This window comes from Suncus etruscus, chromosome 1 (assembly GCF_024139225.1).
Source record: "Suncus etruscus isolate mSunEtr1 chromosome 1, mSunEtr1.pri.cur, whole genome shotgun sequence".
NCBI lineage: Eukaryota > Metazoa > Chordata > Mammalia > Eulipotyphla > Soricidae > Suncus > Suncus etruscus.
In genome coordinates, this window is record NC_064848.1 from 54,307,993 (window position 1) to 54,327,860 (window position 19,868).

Sequence of the window (19,868 nt, forward strand, 5' to 3'; positions counted from 1 at the left end):
TTCTTAATTTAAGATATTATTAAAAAATAAAGATGTAGACCTGGAAATTTAACTTGTAACACAATTTTTTTCTTAGGCATGTCTCCTCTTTGCTCTGACTTTCATTATAAAGTGAGATATAGGGGCCGGGCGGTGGCGCTGGAGGTAAGGTGCCTGCCTTGCCTGCGCTAACCTAGGACGGACCGTGGTTCGATCCCCCGGCGTCCCATATGGTCCCCCAAGAAGCCAGGAGCAACTTCTGAGCGCATAGCCAGGAGTAATCCCTGAGCCTCACAGGGTGTGGCCCAAAAACCAAAAAACAAAAACAAAAACAAATAAAGTGAGATATAAACGTATAATATTTTGTCCAAGAAGGAATGCCTTAAAGAATGATATTTCTCTCAATAATTATGTGGGAAACCAAACCCATTATATTGCCACCAAAAAGAGAAATAAGGTCATCCTAGGCATAATACACAGATAGAGTAATTTTTCAATAAAAGGACTTTCATATTTTTGGTATAGAAAAACATGAGTGTTTTCAGAACCCAATGGATCAATAATGATTTATTGTTTTAAAATAAATTTTCCCCTCAACTGAGATCCCCCCACGCCAGGTGGGTCTTCAGGGCCAAGCCTGGTTAATCAGGCCCTGGGGGATGGGGAGGGAGAGAAATTCCTCCCTATGCATCCGCAAACTACAGAGGCAGGGCTGCACCTGGAAGACTCCACATGCCAGTTCTTCCATGTCTCTTCAGCTGGTATGTTGGGGGCCCTGGGCAGGACAGCTAGCCATAGGCCCCCTGGGCTGACCATTTAGTCAGGGGACTGAGATCCCCAGTCTGGACTCCATTCAGGATTTCTCTTCTTACTATTATTCATTTTCAAAAGCACGCGGGCACAGACATATATACTTTTTAACAACACCCAAAAATATTCTTAATTCTTGACTATTTTAGGAAAAAAAATGGAATTCCTAGATTTGGAGGATAATATTCAAATAGGTCTCTAAAATCAGTGTATATGTAGATGTGACTTCCTATACAGTGGTCCTCTCTGACTGCCAAACCTGACCATAAACAATTCATCTATACAATGTATATAACCCCTTTGATATATTCCCCTCCTCCACACAGAGCCCCTTCTACTCCCTCATATCCCAATCCGGATTCGTTATCTTCCCCTTAATTAACCCTCTTTACCCTCAGTTCTTTAATTTGTTAGGCACCAAGACCGATCTCCTGCCCCAACAGATTCTGCCCTTTCACACATCCCTACAAAGCTCATTATTACTCCTTAACTCTCCCACCCCCAACCATCAGTACCTTACATTTACCCTTTTTAACTTTAGTACTACACAGTTGTAATCACAGACCAAAGTCATGCATTGGATTTAACAACCCCCAACTATTTCAAAAGACATAAAATGACACATATGTCTTTTGAATATTTTTGTGTATTTTCTTTAACAGCTATAACGCTTTCTAAATATTCTTTTACCATGATGATTCTATCCACTGTTTATCTTGTCTTCTCTTTGTGAGCTGTTCAATAAGAAATTTTGGTGGAAGAGTCCCTCAGTTTAATGCTTATGATTGAACCATGTCATGGGGATTGTTGGATTTGTTCTTATGGCCCCCATATGCGCCGATAACACCACGTGGCATTGTTCCTTGTTTGCATAAACACATAAAAAGGGAAAATACTATACATACAAATAAATTCTTATCTATTAGAGATAGGAACACACAAATATTGTAGTGAAATGGGGCCTTACACCCTGAACATTGATATAATGACCTGGCACAGGCCTCAGAAGAATGGGCATCCTCCATTCACCCCTGAACCAGGGAAGGTATCTACGAAATATCCAAGGTTTTTTATAACAACACCTGGAAGCAATCCTCTACCAGGAAGACACTATCACGGCTCTGACATCGACTTGATCAAAAGAGACTTCCCTTAACACTAAGAAGACTTGACAACAACAATGACCTGCTTACAGGACAGGGTTCTCTGCATTGCCCTTTAATTGTGAGGTGAAACGAGAGGACGCTCAACACCATCCTGACTGCAATATAGGATATGCAGATTCCAGGATCTTTAATACAAAAACATGGTACCACAACAGAGACTGTAAAAAATAAAAGTGTATTGGCACTACAGACAATGACCTGGATTAGACAAACTTTTTTGCCTGGAGTCTAGAGGTGGTCTTATGCCAGGATACTTCAGGGCTAGGGTCTCTTTGTATGTAGGCCAAAGCTTTTCCATTTCATGTCCTCATATTTTGGTGGGCCTATGCAAACAATAATTGCCACTCTAACACCGTTTTTACTGTGCTCCTTTGACTCTAATCCTTAAGAGAAACAAACCACTTAAACTTTTGAGGTTAACTTAAACTAATATGCATGTGCATGGAAATGTAAAAAAGTACTTTGCCTTCAATGTTTAAGGAGTTACATAAGTGTTATGTCTTTAGATTGCTTTGAGTGCTGCTAAGAAATATTGTATACTACAATCTGAGGACTTGAGGGACAAAGCAATTGTACATAGGTTCTGTTTTATTTTTCTTAATGTTCTTTGGCTGAAAGTACAAAGTTAAGATATCAGCAATAGTACAGAGAATTCTGTTTATGAGTGATTGTCCTCCCACTGTAACTTTACCTTGTCCTCTTTCTTTGCATCTTTGTTCTCATAATTAAAAATTAATAAAAAGACAAAAAAATACAATTTACTGAGCTTAAAAACAAATAATTGTAGTAGAATGCCTGTCTTGAATACAGGCAGGAGATGGAAGGGGGAAGGAGGAATGTTACACAGGTGAAGGGGGGTGTTCTGTTTGTGACTGTAACCCAACTATGATCATGTTACTTAAATAAAAAACATATTAAAAATAAAATTTTTCCCCACATATTTCTTTTTCCAGTTACTGTTTGTTACCTTTAATATTGTTATCTACTTAGTCATTCCTCTTGCATATATATGAATTATGTAGATATTTAGTTAAACATATATAAAAGGATTGTCTTCAGTATGCAGTTATAATTCATGGCACTTGGTATACTTTAGTGAATCATCAAGGAATTCTGACTAGTAACAGAGTTTAAAATCCTACTATTCTACTAGAGTCCTTTTGGTACATTACTCTAGTTTGTAATTTTATGGTGCATAAAAATAATTTGAACTTTAAATTATCAATTCTACTATAAAACATTAGGTACAATTATATATTTCAAATTAATTATATGTTTATGTATAGAGTACCTAAGGTTTTCTTTAAATGATGCCAAGAAGAGCATTGTTATATAACTCATGATAAGATGACTCAATTTTCTGCAGAGGAAGGATCAGCAGAGACTGGGATTGCATGAGGTCTGCATAATACCAGGGCTTTTTGATGACGTGTGAGCACCGATTTAAACTGACGGAGGCAATTTATTGGATTTAGCCTCAGTAGTCCTGGAGCAAGAGTCTGTCTTAGAGAGTATGCTTAAGATATCTTAAGCTTTATGATTAGGCAGAGAGAGTTGATATTAGCCAAAGAATGGACCAAGATTGCTCTAGTAAAACACTCACTGAGGCAAGCCCTGTTGACAGTCCTAGATATATCTCCAATTTATACAAACCAGAAACCAACACCTACTAAATCTGTAGAACATCAAAAAGTTAAATGTGTCTTTTGACATATCAGGGATGTGACATGTTGGGACACAAAAACTCTTAGCACTCCCACTCCTCTCTGCAGAAATTGCTAATTCATTGTGTCTTTTTTCCTACAAAGGTTAAAGTTATGCCCTACTGTTTTAATGGACAGCCATTCATCTCTGTTCTAGAATCAGAAACACATTTTCCAGTCTGAAAAGATAGTACAGTGTTGAGGGCACTCACCTTGCATGTGACCACACTGGGTACAATTCCCAGTATCCCATATGGTTCCTCATGTTTGCAAGGAGTGATTTCTACATGCAGAGTTAGAAGTAACCCCTGAGCACTGCTAGGTGTGATTCTAAAACAAAAGAAACAACAACAAAAACACAATTTTTCTTTTCACTTGAAGTGAGATATTCAGGAAGTTGTATGCTGCTTTGAATAATGAAAATTCCTGACATGTAAAAATCATGACAAAAAAAATCATTTTTCCAGAGGGAAGAACCAGCTGTGCAGTTCAACTCAGGAGCTCTGGCCCTGAACAGGAAGGCCAAAAACAACCCAGATCCTACAATTTATCCAGTGCTTGATTGGAATGACATCAAATTTCAAGATGTGATTGGAGAGGGAAATTTTGGCCAGGTTCTTAAGGCACGCATCAAGAAGGATGGGTTACGGATGGATGCTGCCATCAAAAGGATGAAAGGTCAGTTTGTGGACAAATGGAGTCAGCATTTAACTTAATGCAAAAGGGAGAAATTTGACTTCCTGTTGAATCTTTCCTCTCTGGTTTTACATTTTTCAGACAAAAATAAATTGGCACACTCTTGTGTGCAGTTGAGAGTGATGCTTCCTGTAAGGTGGGGCCTGTTATGGGGTCAAGATGTAAAAATGAAGGCACAAACTATTTAAATAGTACTGCTTTGTTCTTTGGGTTCTTTGGAAACACTGAGTGACTGTCTTCTCTGCTAACTTTCGGTAGCATTATCGTTTTCTTAATATAGTAGTTCTCAAAATTGAATATATATCAGAATCAAGAAAGACTTGTTAAACTGAGAAACAGACAAATGGGAGCCAGATTCAGTACAGGAGGTAAAGTGCTTGCTTTCTTTGCAACCAATGCTGGTTCAATCGCTGGTACCACATATAGTTCCCCTAACATGTTCAGCAGTGATCCCTGAGTTATTTCTATCTACTGGAGATAGGTCCAAAAAGCTGCTAACTGTCTTATTAGCTAGAGAACAGCCCCACCAACAAAGAATCATTGGCTTTATCAGTGAAGATAAGTGACTTGAGTTAGAATTGTTCATTTCTAAGTGTTCCAGACCTGAGGGTATCTGAATGAGCCTGAAAGTACTGGGAGGAAGAGAAGTCAATAGTGTCTGAAGAGGTGGAAGGGGCAGGACCACAACTCTTGACCTCTTTCCCAGAATATGCCTCCAAAGATGACCACAGAGACTTCGCGGGAGAACTGGAAGTTCTGTGTAAACTGGGACATCACCCAAATATCATCAATCTCCTGGGAGCCTGTGAACACCGTGGTAAGAGGCTCTTTCCTGTTTTCTTGCCAGGTCTATCCACTCCCTACCCCCTTAAATAAGGCACATTTTACATTGAAATTAGAAAAGATCATAATCTCAAGAATGTGATCTCTTATTTTTACGGGGTGGTTTTAGCTTACTGTTGGGAATGCTTTTCATTCATCTCTCAATCCCAGGCAGTATATTAGCACCAGGGATATAACAGTGGATTTACTAGGTTAAATCTCTTTACTCAGAGCTGACAATATACTAAGAAGTCTTAAATTCTAGCACATTGTCATTCTGGTATTAGAGGAACTTTTCCAGTCTATTTTCATTGGATTAGACATGTAAAGAAAATGTATGTGGTGGAGGAACGGCTATGTTTTGGGCAAATTTCAAAACACAAGTGAGTTTCCTATGCGGAGCTAAGGTAAAAGAATGTGTGTAATGGGACTGGAGAGATAACTCAATAGGTTGAGCTCATGCATCTCATGGATGGGGCCTGGATTCAATCCTTGGCACTACCTGGTTCCCTAAGTATAATCAGGAGCAACCACTGAGATGGGAGTAGCCACTGAGCAGTGCATATGGCCCCCAAACTACCCCTTTCCTCATATAAGAAAGAAAAAAGAGGGAGTTGTAAGAGGGAAATCCTGAACCCAATGATGGAGTACTGTGACTTGCTTTCAAGCCTCAACTTGGATATCTAAAACCATTTTAGATTTTGTCCTCTCTTTAGAGATAGGTTCCAACTTGAGTTACTTGGTGTCTAATGTGGTTCATCCATTACTGTATCCTTGAGTTCTGCCCACCTTTCTCCATGCTGATGTAGCTGCTACTAGTGGGTGAACTGAGAAGTCCTCAGTACTAGGAAGAACAAAATACTTCAAAAATATCTTCTGAATGTTAAATTTGTAGATGCCAACCAATAACCTACTCTCAACTAAAAATGTCAGCAATTTTTATGTTGGAATACTCTCCAGAATCAGTGTTTGTCTAACTGTATTTTGTTCTTGTGCATAAGTTTCCCGTACAAGTTACATAACTAGGCAATCTTCATTACTTCATATTCCTAAAGCTCAACTAATATTACTAATTCAAATACTTAGTAAACTCACTCTATTAAAATGTGTACAAATATCTGTCAATAAGAGGCTAACAGAAATCTTTTATGGGCATGGGTTTACATCTGCATCCTACCTAGCTTTGTTGCTGGACTTTTGCTTAAACTTAATTACTTATGGAAAAGTTTGCACTTCCCCCAAAAAAGTTCTCCATAGTCATTATTCATAAATTTGACAGCCTCATGTTGATTCTGCAACACAAACACCAACAATAGAAAAGATACAACTTCCTTTAACCCAATTTATTTAACTAAAAATACTGACACATCAAATAATGTCTCATTCTATGATCTAATAAGCTTATAATTCCAAAAATCAGATCATGTTAAATAATGGTTATGTCCTGAATTTTTTGACTTATTTCCTGAAAACAGTAATCAGTATGCTAGCAATAAATGAAACTTAAATAAACGTAAAATAACTACAACAACAGAAAAACAAACAGCCTTTAAAATTCTACTCTGTCATCTTATGCGTGTAAATGGTTGGCCTATAAAATTTGTTGTTCCTCAAAGAACTTAGAGGGCACACGCATACCAGCATTTGGATGTACTTTTTTTTTTTTTTTCCCACAACAAGGTTTGGTACTAAAAGATATTTTGTTACCAATTTTACATTCCTTAAACTATGTTTAAAGTTCAAATTCATGGGGCCGGAGAGATAGCATGGAGGTAAGGCGTTTGCCTTTCATGCAGGAGGTCATCGGTTCGAATCCCGGCTTCCCATATGGTCCCCTGTGCCTGCCAGGAGCAATTTCTGAGCCTGGAGCCAGAAATAACCCCTGAGCACTGCCGGGTGTGACCCAAAAACCACAAAAAAAAAAAAAAAAAAAAAAAAAAGTTCAAATTCATTTGTAACTTTAAAAACAATAAAGCAAAAATTTTACTTTAAGACAGAAAAACCATGGGGCCGGAGAGGTGGCGCTAGAGGTAAGTGTCTGCCTTGCAAGCGCTAGCTAGCCAAGGAAGGACCATGGTTCGATTCTCCGGCGTCCCATATGATCCCCCCAAGCAAGGGGCGATTTCTGAGTGCTTAGCCAGGAGTAACCCCTGAGCATCAAACTGGTGTGTCCCCCCCCCCAAAAAAAAAAGACAGAAAAATCACTATATTTCACTGGCTCGAGATGTTTTTGTCAAGTAGATTACTTCATTTATTTTTTGTTTTTTACCACATCCAATTGTGGTCATGGATAGTCCCAGCTCTGCTTTGAGGACTCATTCCTGATGGATTTAGAGGGGACCATATGGAATGCAGGGGATTAATCCCAAATTGACCACATGGAAGGCAAGTGCTCTACCCATTGTACTATCTCTTTATCCCCACTTTAATTATATTTTTAAGTAAAAGAATTGGAATAAAAATAAGACACCATATTTTTCCCCAACAACCCTTAAAATTTTATTAGTCTTGAAAGTCTAAATTTTCTAATTCATTCAAACAAACTACAAACTCTGATGCTCAAATTGCTAACCAGTGGCCTCATCAGCCGCCTGCTGCATTAGGACAGGTACCAGTTTAAGGGATGAGTTGAAGGCAGGAAAGAAAGTTCTCTTTTAGGGCCTTTTACCCAGAAATTTTCGCCATTGTTTTTGTTTTGCTTTAAATAGCCTTATGAGAAGTTAAAGACAGACTGTCTCTATGATATGCCTGGCTCAGACTACATTTTCAAGGACTACTTACTAGCAAATAAAAGACAAAGGTGACCTAAACCTACGAAACATATGCTTTAAGTTTGTAACATTGGGCCCGGAAAGATAGCACAGCGGTGTTTGCCTTGCAAGCAGCCAATCCAGGACCTAAGGTGGTTGGTTCGAATCCCGGTGTCCCATATGGTCCCCCGTGCCTGCCAGGAGCTATTTCTGAGCAGACAGCCAGGAGTAACCCCTGAGCACTGCAGGGTGTGGCCCAAAAACCAAAAAAAAAAAAAAAAAAAAAAAAAAAAAGTTTGTAACATTGTTACTGGGGAGATAGCAGGCACTGGTGGGGAAGTCCTTCTTGTTAAACCATATTAGCTAGGGATGGGGAGGACAGGTTTGGAGAAGAGAAGAAATCCTGAATTCTTAAAGTCTTTTGAAAGCACAGCAGGAGGATGCTACTCTTTCTGCCACCAATGGTACTGAGATGGTCACCCCAGATGTCACACTTTTAAGATTTATTGGTCCCTCGGACCAGGAACCATGTCAACATTTCTTAGCTGGTCAAGCTCTGATTCAGAGGCTGCTCACTGTCTTTCTCTACAGGCTATTTGTACCTGGCCATTGAGTATGCCCCCCATGGCAACCTCCTGGACTTTCTGCGCAAGAGCCGTGTGTTGGAGACCGATCCAGCTTTTGCCATCGCCAACAGCACCGCCTCCACTCTGTCCTCCCAGCAACTGCTCCATTTTGCAGCAGATGTGGCCCGTGGCATGGACTACTTGAGCCAAAAACAGGTTTGTTCTGATGACCTTGCTCTGGATGTCTTTCCTCCAAAATTCCCTTAAGGATCAGAAATTAGATTACTGCGTAAATTTTTTTTTCAGTCACCCTCTCCTTATTTTATTTTTTCAATCTATCTTGAATCTCGTTATTACTATGTCATCTATTTTTGTTGTTGTTTTTGGTTTTGGCTTTACAGCTATCTTAGTAGTATTCACACTTATTCATGGCTCCATGTTCAGGGATCTCTTCTGGCAGGGCTCAGGAGACCACCTGTGATGCCAGGGATCAAATTCAGGTGGGGTGAATGCTAGGCAAATTCCCTACCCCTGTCCTATTTCTCTTGCCTCTAATATGCTAACTACTTATAAACAAGTTAATGCCCACTACTGACAGTACTTTATCTAAGTTGACATTGGTCAATTCCACTAATAGTTCTGGCCCTAATAGCTCTATATTAAGAAAATGAAATATGGGGCCGGAGAGATAGCATGGAGGTAAGGCGTTTGCCTTTCATGCAGAAGGTCATCGGTTCGAATCCCGGCGTCCCATATGGTCCCCCATGCCTGCCAGGAGCAATTTCTGAGCATGGAGCCAGGAATAACCCCTGAGCACCGCTGGGTGTGACCCAAAAACCACACACACACACACACACACACACACACAAACCTCCATGCTATCTCTCCGGCCCCATATTTCATTTTCTTAATATAGAGCTATTAGGGCCAGAAACCCAACTGTAAAGAACTTTGTAAATCACAAAGTTTCAATACAAGCTTTTAAAAAGATATATGTTATCCCGAACATTCATGATGTTTTTAAATTTTTAGTTTATTCACAGGGATCTGGCTGCCAGAAATATTTTAGTCGGTGAAAACTATGTGGCCAAAATAGCAGATTTTGGATTGTCCCGAGGTCAAGAAGTATATGTGAAAAAAACAATGGTAAGTTTAGAGTCCACACTGAAGGCATCTCATGGTACCTAGGTATGTTTTTATTTTTCTGTGGTGACTAAGGCATCTGACTGACTGAATCTCTGTAGATAATGACTTGATTCATCAAACTTAAGGACAAATTGGGATAGGAACAGTTGAGGAAGGATATTGGCATTTCAGTGAGAAGTGAGGCAATAGCATTACATGTGCAAAGCATAAATACTAACACTATTATAAACTATGTTTCCTCAAATTGAAAAAAAATATGGGGCCACATGCGGAGCTGTGGCTCAGCAGTAGAACATGTGCTTCAGATATGAAGTCCTAGGCTCCATGTTTTGCACTTTTAAGATTGGACTTTTAAGATTCCATCTCACCTGATTCTGGATGCTTATCAGCATGAACACTTTCCGAAGCAATTATTCTTTGAAGAATACTTTCCAGGTTATACTACTTTTTCCTCCTAAACAATTTGGAATTGACCCCTCTCTCTGGGGATGGAGACTCAGCTTATTAAAGAAATAAGATTCACCGTTCACCCATCTACTCTGGTTTCCCTTGCCCTATCAGTCCACGGATAGCATTTCTCTGTTTGCCTTCCATCTTCGTGCTAACTTACAGAGAGGCAATGCTCTAGGACTCAGGGGTCCTCAAACTTTTTAAACAGGGGCCCAGTTCACTGTCCTTCAGACTGTTGGAGGGCCAGATTATAGTAAAAACAAAAATTATGAACAAATTTCTATGCACACTGCATATATCTTATTTAGAAGTGAAGAAACAAAATGGGAATAAATACAATATGTGGCCCACAGGCCGTAGTTTGAAGACCCCTGCTAGGAGAAGGTGTATAAGGAGTTTGTAACATTTGTTATTATTAATTTTTTTTTTTTAGTGTTTTGGGTTATAACCAGTGACACGGGTTACTCCTTACTCTGTTCTCAGAAATTACTCCTGATGGGCTCAAGGTATCATCTGGATGCAAATCACATACAAGGCAAACAACTTACCTGCTGCTCTTACTTTTGCCCTGAATTTGTCACATTTTTAACTTAGATGCTGTCCTTAGTGTCTTAAGACTTGGCTTTTCTCAAGGGTAGGGGCTTCTACTGTTAAGACATAGGTTTACAAGGAATGTTTAGGAGGATGAATACTGATCAAGAATTAACTCTAATTCCCAAGGTATGATCAGATGTTCAGGGACAGCATAGATATGTGGGGGGGGGGCGGAGTGACGACTTAGGGGAGATAAGGGAGATAAGGGGATGGGTGGGAAAAGAAAGGGAAGTGGAGACAAGGTGCATGAAATAATGTTTAGTGTGTCAATCACCACCAGAGAGCAGAGTGGTTACTTTCTTAGGCCTACTTTTTCAAAGATTTTCTTTTTTGTTTGTTTTTGTTTTTTGGTCACACCTAGTGACACTCGGGTTACTCCTGGCTCTGGCCTCAGAAGTTGCTCCTGGCAGGCACAGGGGCCTTATGGGATGCCGGAATTCTAACCACCATCTGTCCTGGGCCAGCTGCAGGCAAGGCAAAAGCCCTACTGCTGTGTTATCTCTCTGGCCCTTTTTTCAAAGATTTTCAACTTTGCACTTCTGAATCATCAGGGGAGCTTTAGAAAAATACTACTGTTAGTCTGATTTAATTGTTCTGGAGTAGTGATTCTCATTCTTCAGTTTGTTTGTTTTTGAAGTCTGCAGGTAATTATAATATTGGATACTGGAAGCATTACAAACTGAAGTAATTTATAAACTAAGTGATTTGAACGTTTACTGTCATTACTGTTAAGGCCCCACTGCTGTGATCCAACCCTGGGTGAACAGGTTTGAAGCAGGGGCTCCATGAGAATTAAGAAAATAAGACAGACATAAGGGAGAAAATCATGGGGATCAGGGGGCTTTCAGCCTCATAGACTGAGTGCCAACCATCTCACTCCCCTACTCCCCCCACCCCCCGCGGTGATTTTTAATGTACAGACTCAATCCACCATAGGGGGCAAGGGCAGAGCAGTTAACTGACAAAAAATACCTACTGCATGTTAATCAAGCCTAGGTGGGTTTTTTACATCTCAATGGGGTGGGTGAAGGGAAAAGGAAATTTGGGCAGTCTCTGTTTTGAGTAACACAAGGTATGAGCTCTGTATGTTTTGCTACAATTAACCATTATCACTCTCATTTACTATCATTACTATGATCAGCTTCTCATCAGTGATTTATTTATTGCTATGATGATTCAAGCTTGTGCTAAAACCTGTGGTAAGAGTCTGTCACAGTCTCCACCTTCAGAAACCTCACAAAGAAGATACATAATGAATGCTCATAAGTATTGGTGTGTTCTTTAAAAACAAAACAAGACAAACATCATCTTTAGGGGCCAAAGCACTGCTGCTCTTGTGGAAAGGAGAAAGACTCTCTGGTTTCAGAGTGGCTGAATAGTACCTTTAAGTACTCCTGAATTTGCCAGATTAACTGGATTATGTACACCAAAATGACATGACAAAATTTCTGGGAGGAGAGATTTTATCTCCTACTCTGAGTCAAATGGAAGGGGCCCTGAGTCATTGCAAATTTGAGGAAACGTGACAACTCAAATTTCTCAACACCCATCCCAATTTCCTTTTCCCTAGTCAAGATTTAGTGACTCAAATACTTTAGGATAACCCGGAGAGAATCAGGGTCAGGTCCCCGATGGGCGAATGTGATTGTTATTGATCCTATCTCTAAGTTCAGTGAAATCTGCATGACTTTCTGCTCTCCTAATATGAACACACACAGTTCTTAGTCTGAAATAGTTTTTTCTCACACACAGACTTGATAACAGCACATCTTAGAGAACATAGTACGAAATACCCTCCCTGGAAATTTTGCCCTTTCTCCTCCAGAATAACTTTTCTTTGCTATACAAACTTACCTTTTTCTACATTACGCATTTTGTACTTCTCTTTCTGTAAAAGTGATGTGGTTGCCTGGAGGAAAATAAGACCTACCCTATTGGCATGTTTTAGAAGTTGCAAACACACTTGTGAGACATGCACAGAACAAAAAATGTCAATCATACTTTGTGAAATTCCAAAAGGGTTCCCCGTGGTCTTGAATAAATTCCTGTTTCAGGGAATTAATGAACCTGGTGAAAGTTCCCATCTGATCTAACTGACAACCAATCTGTAACCTTTCTCCTTCAGGGTCGGCTCCCAGTGCGCTGGATGGCAATTGAGTCACTGAATTACAGTGTCTATACAACCAACAGTGATGTGTGAGTAGCTTTTTCTCAGTGACTTAATTTTTTCCTCCAGGAAAATAAACATTTGACAGAGATGTTTTTTTTATTTTATTTTATTTAGTCACTGTGAAATGACCAAATTATTCATGATTGGGGTTCAGGCATACAATGTTTCAACATCAATCTTTTTTGATAGAGGTTTTGAAGGGAAGCTGGAATAAAGGGAACCCTTAAGCATAGGAGTAGGAAGTAAGTTCCTAGAATGAATGAACCCTCAATGTACACAGATTTTGGGATATAAAACTTCAAAGGCAGACTTTGGGGACCATCTCTACATGTGGTCTCAGAGACAAATCTTTGACTGGCTATTGATTTGCTGAACTGAGAGACGATTAAACCATCCTGCCTCATAGCTCTATTTTCAGGAGGAAACAGTGAGGTGACCTCTCCTAGAACATTATTACTAAAAATTTTTGTGTCCCAACTGCACACATGGTGAATATTAGTGAGATGTGTTCATGCTCTCAACACCTTTAAAATACATTGAGGGGCCAAAGAGATAACACAGTAGTAGGGTATTTGCCTTGCATGGGCTGAACTGGGACAGATCCAGCTTTGATCCCCAGCATTCCATATGGTCTCCTGACAGGAGCAATTTCTAAGAACAGAGCCAGGAGTAAACTCCTGAATACCTCCAGCTATGGCCCAACCTCTCCCAAAAAGTATACAATGAGAGGTCAGTAACTTGCTTAACTACATAATAGGTGACAGAGACAGGATTTAATTCAGATCTGTGCAGATTAGAGTTTCATGCGCTTTCAAATATATCACCTCACTCTGTATTGAAAGTGAGTGTGGAGCCAATGTCAGCTTTTGATTTTAATCTTTCCACTGATCTAAAATACCAGAGGATGCCATGTGGGAGAACCTGACCTAGAATCCAAAGATTGAACATTACCCTTCTTACAAAGAGTCAGTCACACTGATTTGGGGAGCAAAATACTGGTCACTCTTTTTGTTTATTATTGGTTTCTCCATTATCCCTTCTTCAGATGGTCTTATGGAGTGTTACTATGGGAGATCGTCAGCTTAGGTGAGTATTTATCCCTATCAGACTCTAGCAGAAGGGTTATCCTCCACTCCTCACTGCATATATTTTATGGGTACCATCAGCTGTGGTAGAGCCAGATGGGACAGAGGACCTTCTGAGTTTCTGAGTGTGTGTGTATATGTGCATTTATTTCATGTTTTTTCCTTTCAAAAGTCCTAGAGCTCATGGTAATACTAACAATTCAGTGTTCATTAACTTTATAATAGATGATAGTTTGCTTTTTCTACTTTTTGCAAAGATGTAATAGAATGACGACATGTTTCCTCTACTCCTTTAAGATGGCATAATATGTAGCCATTGTCTTCATGCTTTTTAAAAAGTAATTTTCAAAATTTAAAAGCTTTGCAAAAGCTTCTATTAAAAATTATAATGGAACCATGATAAATACAAATGGAACTGCATAATAGATTTTCAGTTAGGAATATGATGTATTTCACTGGTCCAACAGATGTGCTGGGAGGAGGCAGTTTATGAACAAGGAGCAGTCTTCTAAGGATTCCTGTGGCTGCTCTTTTCTCTGAAGCACTGACCACTTTCCAGCGTGGTTTTTAAGGTTCAGTCCAATTGTGATATGTGGTGGCTTTGCATAGAGCCAAATCACACTGAGTCCTTACTCACTCTCTACATATCCTAACTATATCCTAGGATTTTGTTTGGCTTTCAAGGCTTGGGACAAAGCAATTGCCTTCTGCAGCAGAGGCATCTCACACGAGCACTGTGTCTACTGTGTCCTGTCTTCCAGGTGGCACCCCTTACTGTGGCATGACATGTGCAGAGCTCTATGAGAAGCTACCCCAGGGATACAGACTGGAGAAACCCCTAAACTGCGATGATGAAGTGTAAGTCAGTTCTCACACTCAAGGCTTATCTTAGCTTTCCTCCTATATGCTTTTTGGGATACTGAATAATGAAGTTCTTTTCTGTTAAATACACAAATTGGTATAGCTATCTATGTTAAACATGCATACATTGTTAAGACCTCAGATAGCCTGTATAATGGGGTCATTCTCTTAACTGTTAGGTAATGTGCAGGCTTGAGAATATAGGCCATATTAGTCCCTTTGTCTTGCATGTGCCTAAGCCTTGTTTTATCTCTGTACCACAAATGGTCCTGTGATGTTTGCCAGGAGTGGTCCCTGAGCATAGAGCCAGGGTATGAACAGAGTGTTAGATTTTAAATCACATAGAAGGATACACAGGTAGTGAGCTCTTTTAAATTGACTATGATGTCTTTGTGAATTCAATGGAAAGAAAAACAAGAGCAGAAGTAAACTACTGAGACTACATTCAATTAAAAGGCTTCTTTATACAGTGATATTAAGCTATCATCACAATGAAAGACCACCTAGTAAATGTGAGGAGATATTTTCAAAACATACACATTCAAAATTAATATTTTAAATTATGTAAATAACTTGGCACCAGAGCTATAGTATAGCGAGTAGGGTTCTTACCTTGCATGCAAGTCAAATCCAGCACCATCTACGGCCCCCTGAGTCTGCCAGGAGTTATTCCTGAATAAAGAGCCAAGAATAATCTCTGAGCACATAGCTAGATATGACCCCCACAAATGAAACAAATAAAAATGATATAATTAACTCATTTAACTTCATAAACAAATACCCTAACTAAGCCAATTAAAAATGGGCAAGAATCTAAATAGCTGTTTCTCCCAATAAATAAATAAAATTAAGTAGGCATATAATGAAGCTCATCAAACATAAAATAGGAAAATACAAATCTAAATTACAATAAGATGCATCATATCTTTAGATAATCTGTCAAGGTATTTGGGAAAAATGTTTGGGAGCTCTTGTACACAGTTGTGGAGAATGTAGGTACAGCCACTAGGGAAAATAGTAAAGTTTTTTTTTTTTTTTTTGGTTTTTGGGCCACACCCGTTTGATGCTCAGGGGTTACTCCTGGCTATGTGCTCAAAAATCGCCCCTGGCTTGGGGGGACCATATGGGACGCCGGGGGATCGAACCGCGGTCCTTCCTTGGCTAGCGCTTGCAAGGCAGACACCTTACCTCCAGCGCCACCTACCCGGCCCCAAGAGAGTTTTTTTTTTAATTAGAATTTTCATATGATATAGCTATTATGATTCTGATAAGTTATCTAACAAATACAAAAGCACTGAAAAATCTGAAAAATATATATGCATCCTATGCTCAAATAATGTTATTTATAATATCAAGATGGGAAAACAATCTTGTTTCTAATCTTATGAGTAGAAAGAGTGATTAAAATGATATTTACATATTATATCTATAATACTACTGAGCTATTCATTTGCTCCTTGGATGTCCATACAGGCATTATCCTAAACAAAATTATTTATACAAAGATATTCTTCACATATGAATATTTAACTTATGAATAGCTTCATTCATATGTGAAATATAAAGAAACAAAATGAGCAAACAAGTACAAACTCTCAGATACTGAGGAGGGGAGTGAAAATTAAAGTTTTTTTATTTTGTTTTATTTTGTTTGGGGGGAGTACACCTGGTGATGCTCAGGAGTTATTTCTGGCTATGCACCCAGAAATCACTCCTGCCTTGGGGTACCTATGGAACACTGGGGATTGAACCCAGGTCTATCCTAGGTCAGCCACATGCAAGGCAAATGTCCTACCACTGCTCCACCACTCCAGCCCTGTTAAGGGTTTTTTTTTTTATATGGTGGAGGATGGATAGTAGACTGCATGGTAATCATGATGTAATTTATAAAGAAATCAAGTCATCATTCTATATATCTGAATCTTATATCATGCTAAATCAATGTTATTTCAATAAAATTGATATCAAAACCTACTTAAATAGTTTTTATTTGTTTATAATATTGAAATATAATATTTTTGTTGAGTTCATGACAGAGGAGAGTATATAGGTGAATTTTTATAAGTGGAAGCCCAGGCTTATTCTTTTTCTCTAATGATAACACTGTAAGATTGTAAGAGGCAGTTTGTCAGGGGAAATTCTATCCTGAAACATAATTTAGATATTTTTGGATTATAAAAATATATGGAAACAAGTTTGTGTAGAAAGGACACAGGGCATTTATCAGATATCCTGGAAAAGAAAGGGAGCTTAGAGGAAGGTTTCCTAGGTTCAATTTTTTTGTCTTATGCTGGCTAAGCTTAATGATAATATGTTGATTAGTTAAATTACTTCCTTTTTTCCATTTTCTACATTGTCATAACCACTAATCATGGTCAGAATTAATAGTCATACAAATTAGGGGCAGAAGTGATAGCACAGCAGTAGGGCGTTTGCTTTGCACACAGCTGACCCAGGACAGACTTTGGTTAGATCTTCGGCATCCCATATGATTCCCCAAGTCAGGAGTGATTTCTGAGTGCATAGCTAGGAGTAACCCCTGAGCATCATTGGGTGTGGCCCAAACAAACAAAACTCATACAAATTAACCCTTTAAATGTTTGTTTCCAAAGGTATGATTTAATGAGACAATGCTGGCGGGAGAAGCCATATGAAAGACCCTCATTTGCCCAAATATTGGTGTCCTTAAATAGAATGTTAGAAGAACGAAAGGTGAGTATGGATCTCAGAACAAGGCCTCTTTAATTTGAAGCCTCATGTGCTTGGTGTGTTGAAAGAAAAGAAAAGAAAAGAAAGGAAAGAAAGAAAGAAAGAAAGAAAGAAAGAAAGAAAGAAAGAAAGAAAGAAAGAAAGAAAGAAAGAAAGAAAGAAAGAAAGAAAGAAAGAAAGAAAGAAAGAAAGAAAGAAAGAAAGAAAGAAAGAAAGAAAGAAAGAAAGAAAGAAAGAAAGAAAGAAAGAAAGAAAGAAAGAAAGAAAGAAAAGAAAGAAAAGAAAAAAGAAAGAGAGAGAAAGAAAGAGAGAAAGAAAGAAAGAAAGAGAGAAAGAGAAAGAAAGAAAGAGAGAAAGAGAAAGAAAGAAAGAAAAAGAAAGAGAGAGAAAGAGAGAAAGAAAGAAAAAGAGAAAGAAAGAAAGAAAGAAAGAGAAAGAAAGAGACAGAAAGAAACAGAAAGAAAGAGACAGAAAGAAAAAGTAAAGAAAAAGGAAAAAAAAGAAAAGTTGATATAATGTAGTGTCTCTCATGAAAGATGTGGCCCAAACTTTGAAAAAGTTGTGTAAGATTTTATAAATAATGTTACATATGGTGGAGCAACATCTCATAGCATATCTGAGCTAAAATCTTTTTAGTCACATAGCTTGACTTATTCTTAATAAATAAATGAATAAACACTTAGGTAAAAACAACCAAGTTACACACGTTAAGTATACTTTAGTAGTCAACAGAGCCTGGATGACAGGTTTTTAGGGGGCAGTCAGAAAATTTCTGACATTCAGAAAATTTAGGGGGACAGTTTGATCATTTCTAGAAGGTGAGGCTGGAAAAATAGTACAGTGGGTACGGTGCTTGTCTTGCAGATAGCAGATCCAGATTTAATCTTAGGTATTCTATATGGTTCCCCCAAGTACTGTCAAACATTATTTCTGAGTTCATAGCCAGGAATGACCTCTGAGCATTGCCAAGTATGGCCCCCAAAAGTTTTCTAGTAGATAATTGTCTATATGGCTCTAGAGTTAAAGATCAAGGATTGGGCACTAGATTTTGAAGGTAATCAAAACTCAAGTGTTACTAATTAAGCCAGAGTAGGTATGGGTATGCTTGTGTGGGTGGACCTTAGGAAACCAGACCTCTCAAGAGTGGTATTGATTGACCATGAAAAAGAGAAGCTCAGAGACTTAGGGAAGAAAGCATGAACTCTCTCACTTGCAGAAGTCAACAGTCATATTTCAGGGAGAAAGTCATCAAATACAACTGTGGGATTAAAGACAAAATAATGTATTGCAAGAACCCAGTATTTAAAAAGATTGATTTAGGTAGATCAGTTAGTTACTTACTGTACCTGCCACAAAGAGCAGTGCGGAGGAAGCCAGTGTCTCTCTCTGAACCACTCTTATTCTTCCAGACCTACGTGAATACCACCCTCTATGAGAAGTTTACCTACGCAGGAATTGACTGCTCTGCTGAAGAAGCAGCTTAGCACAATTCATCTTCTTCTATGTGCTATTTCCTCTTAACCAGCAGAGAGACCCTTCATCCATGGAAGCCAAGTAAATAAGCAAGATTCTTCCAGGATATATGGCATAGACTTGTAAATATATCATTTCTGTATGTCGGGGACCTTCACCACAAACCCCGAAAGTGGATCTATAGTACATGCTGACTCTCATAGGAATGTACATACTGTTTTGAGTAAGAATGTGCTGAATCAGAATGCCTGTGATTTCATATGCAATAATATATTTTTTCTAAAAAATGTTGAATCCATAGAAAGATGTGAGAGTACAATACTGTAATGCATAATTCATTATTCTAGATATTTTTATATTTACCTTTATATTGAATTCTATTAAATGTTTTGTTGTGTAGAAGTAAAATATTGTTAATAAACCTAACAGTACCCTGAAATGGATGATTTCTAACAAATCTTAGCTCACATCTGAGCAACTAAAATTTTCTATCTTTGTTTTCTGTTATCTAAAGGAGGTTCCTTTGTCATGGGTTTTCAGAGCCTACAAATTAGTTCAGAATACATCTAAAAACAGACTTAAATTTTATTCCTTAGAAGCCTAAGAATCTTTAGAAAACTAAATATAAACTCAATTGATCACTTTGTGGAATTTGGTTTTTCTGATATTTTTAAGAAATAAAAATAGAAAGCTTGAAATTAGAATTAGGAGACATTTGACATTTATGATATCAGAATAATACCCCACATATATTGCACAGTGTCAAATTTCAGTTTTTATCAGTTGTGAGCTTACTACTTATACTGTAGGCACACATTGCAGTGAGATTATTTAGTAAATAAATGTCTTGCCCTCTCATTTTCTGTCCACAGTGTGTTTATAAGGTTG

At 38.5% G+C, this 19,868-nt stretch overlaps 1 protein-coding gene across 1 annotated transcript in view; it reads left to right on the forward strand.

The window, feature by feature from the left end:
- Positions 1 to 19,140, forward strand: part of TEK (TEK receptor tyrosine kinase) — a 129,744-nt gene extending 110,604 nt beyond the window's left edge. The window contains 9 exon segments of the mRNA XM_049770985.1: positions 4,126 to 4,336; positions 5,061 to 5,171; positions 8,518 to 8,708; positions 9,525 to 9,638; positions 12,808 to 12,878; positions 13,898 to 13,938; positions 14,699 to 14,795; positions 17,411 to 17,510; positions 18,917 to 19,140. Coding sequence (XP_049626942.1) covers positions 4,126 to 4,336; positions 5,061 to 5,171; positions 8,518 to 8,708; positions 9,525 to 9,638; positions 12,808 to 12,878; positions 13,898 to 13,938; positions 14,699 to 14,795; positions 17,411 to 17,510; positions 18,917 to 18,991 — 1,011 coding nt within the window. The 3' untranslated portion in view covers positions 18,992 to 19,140.
- Positions 19,141 to 19,868: the final 728 nt, after the last annotated feature.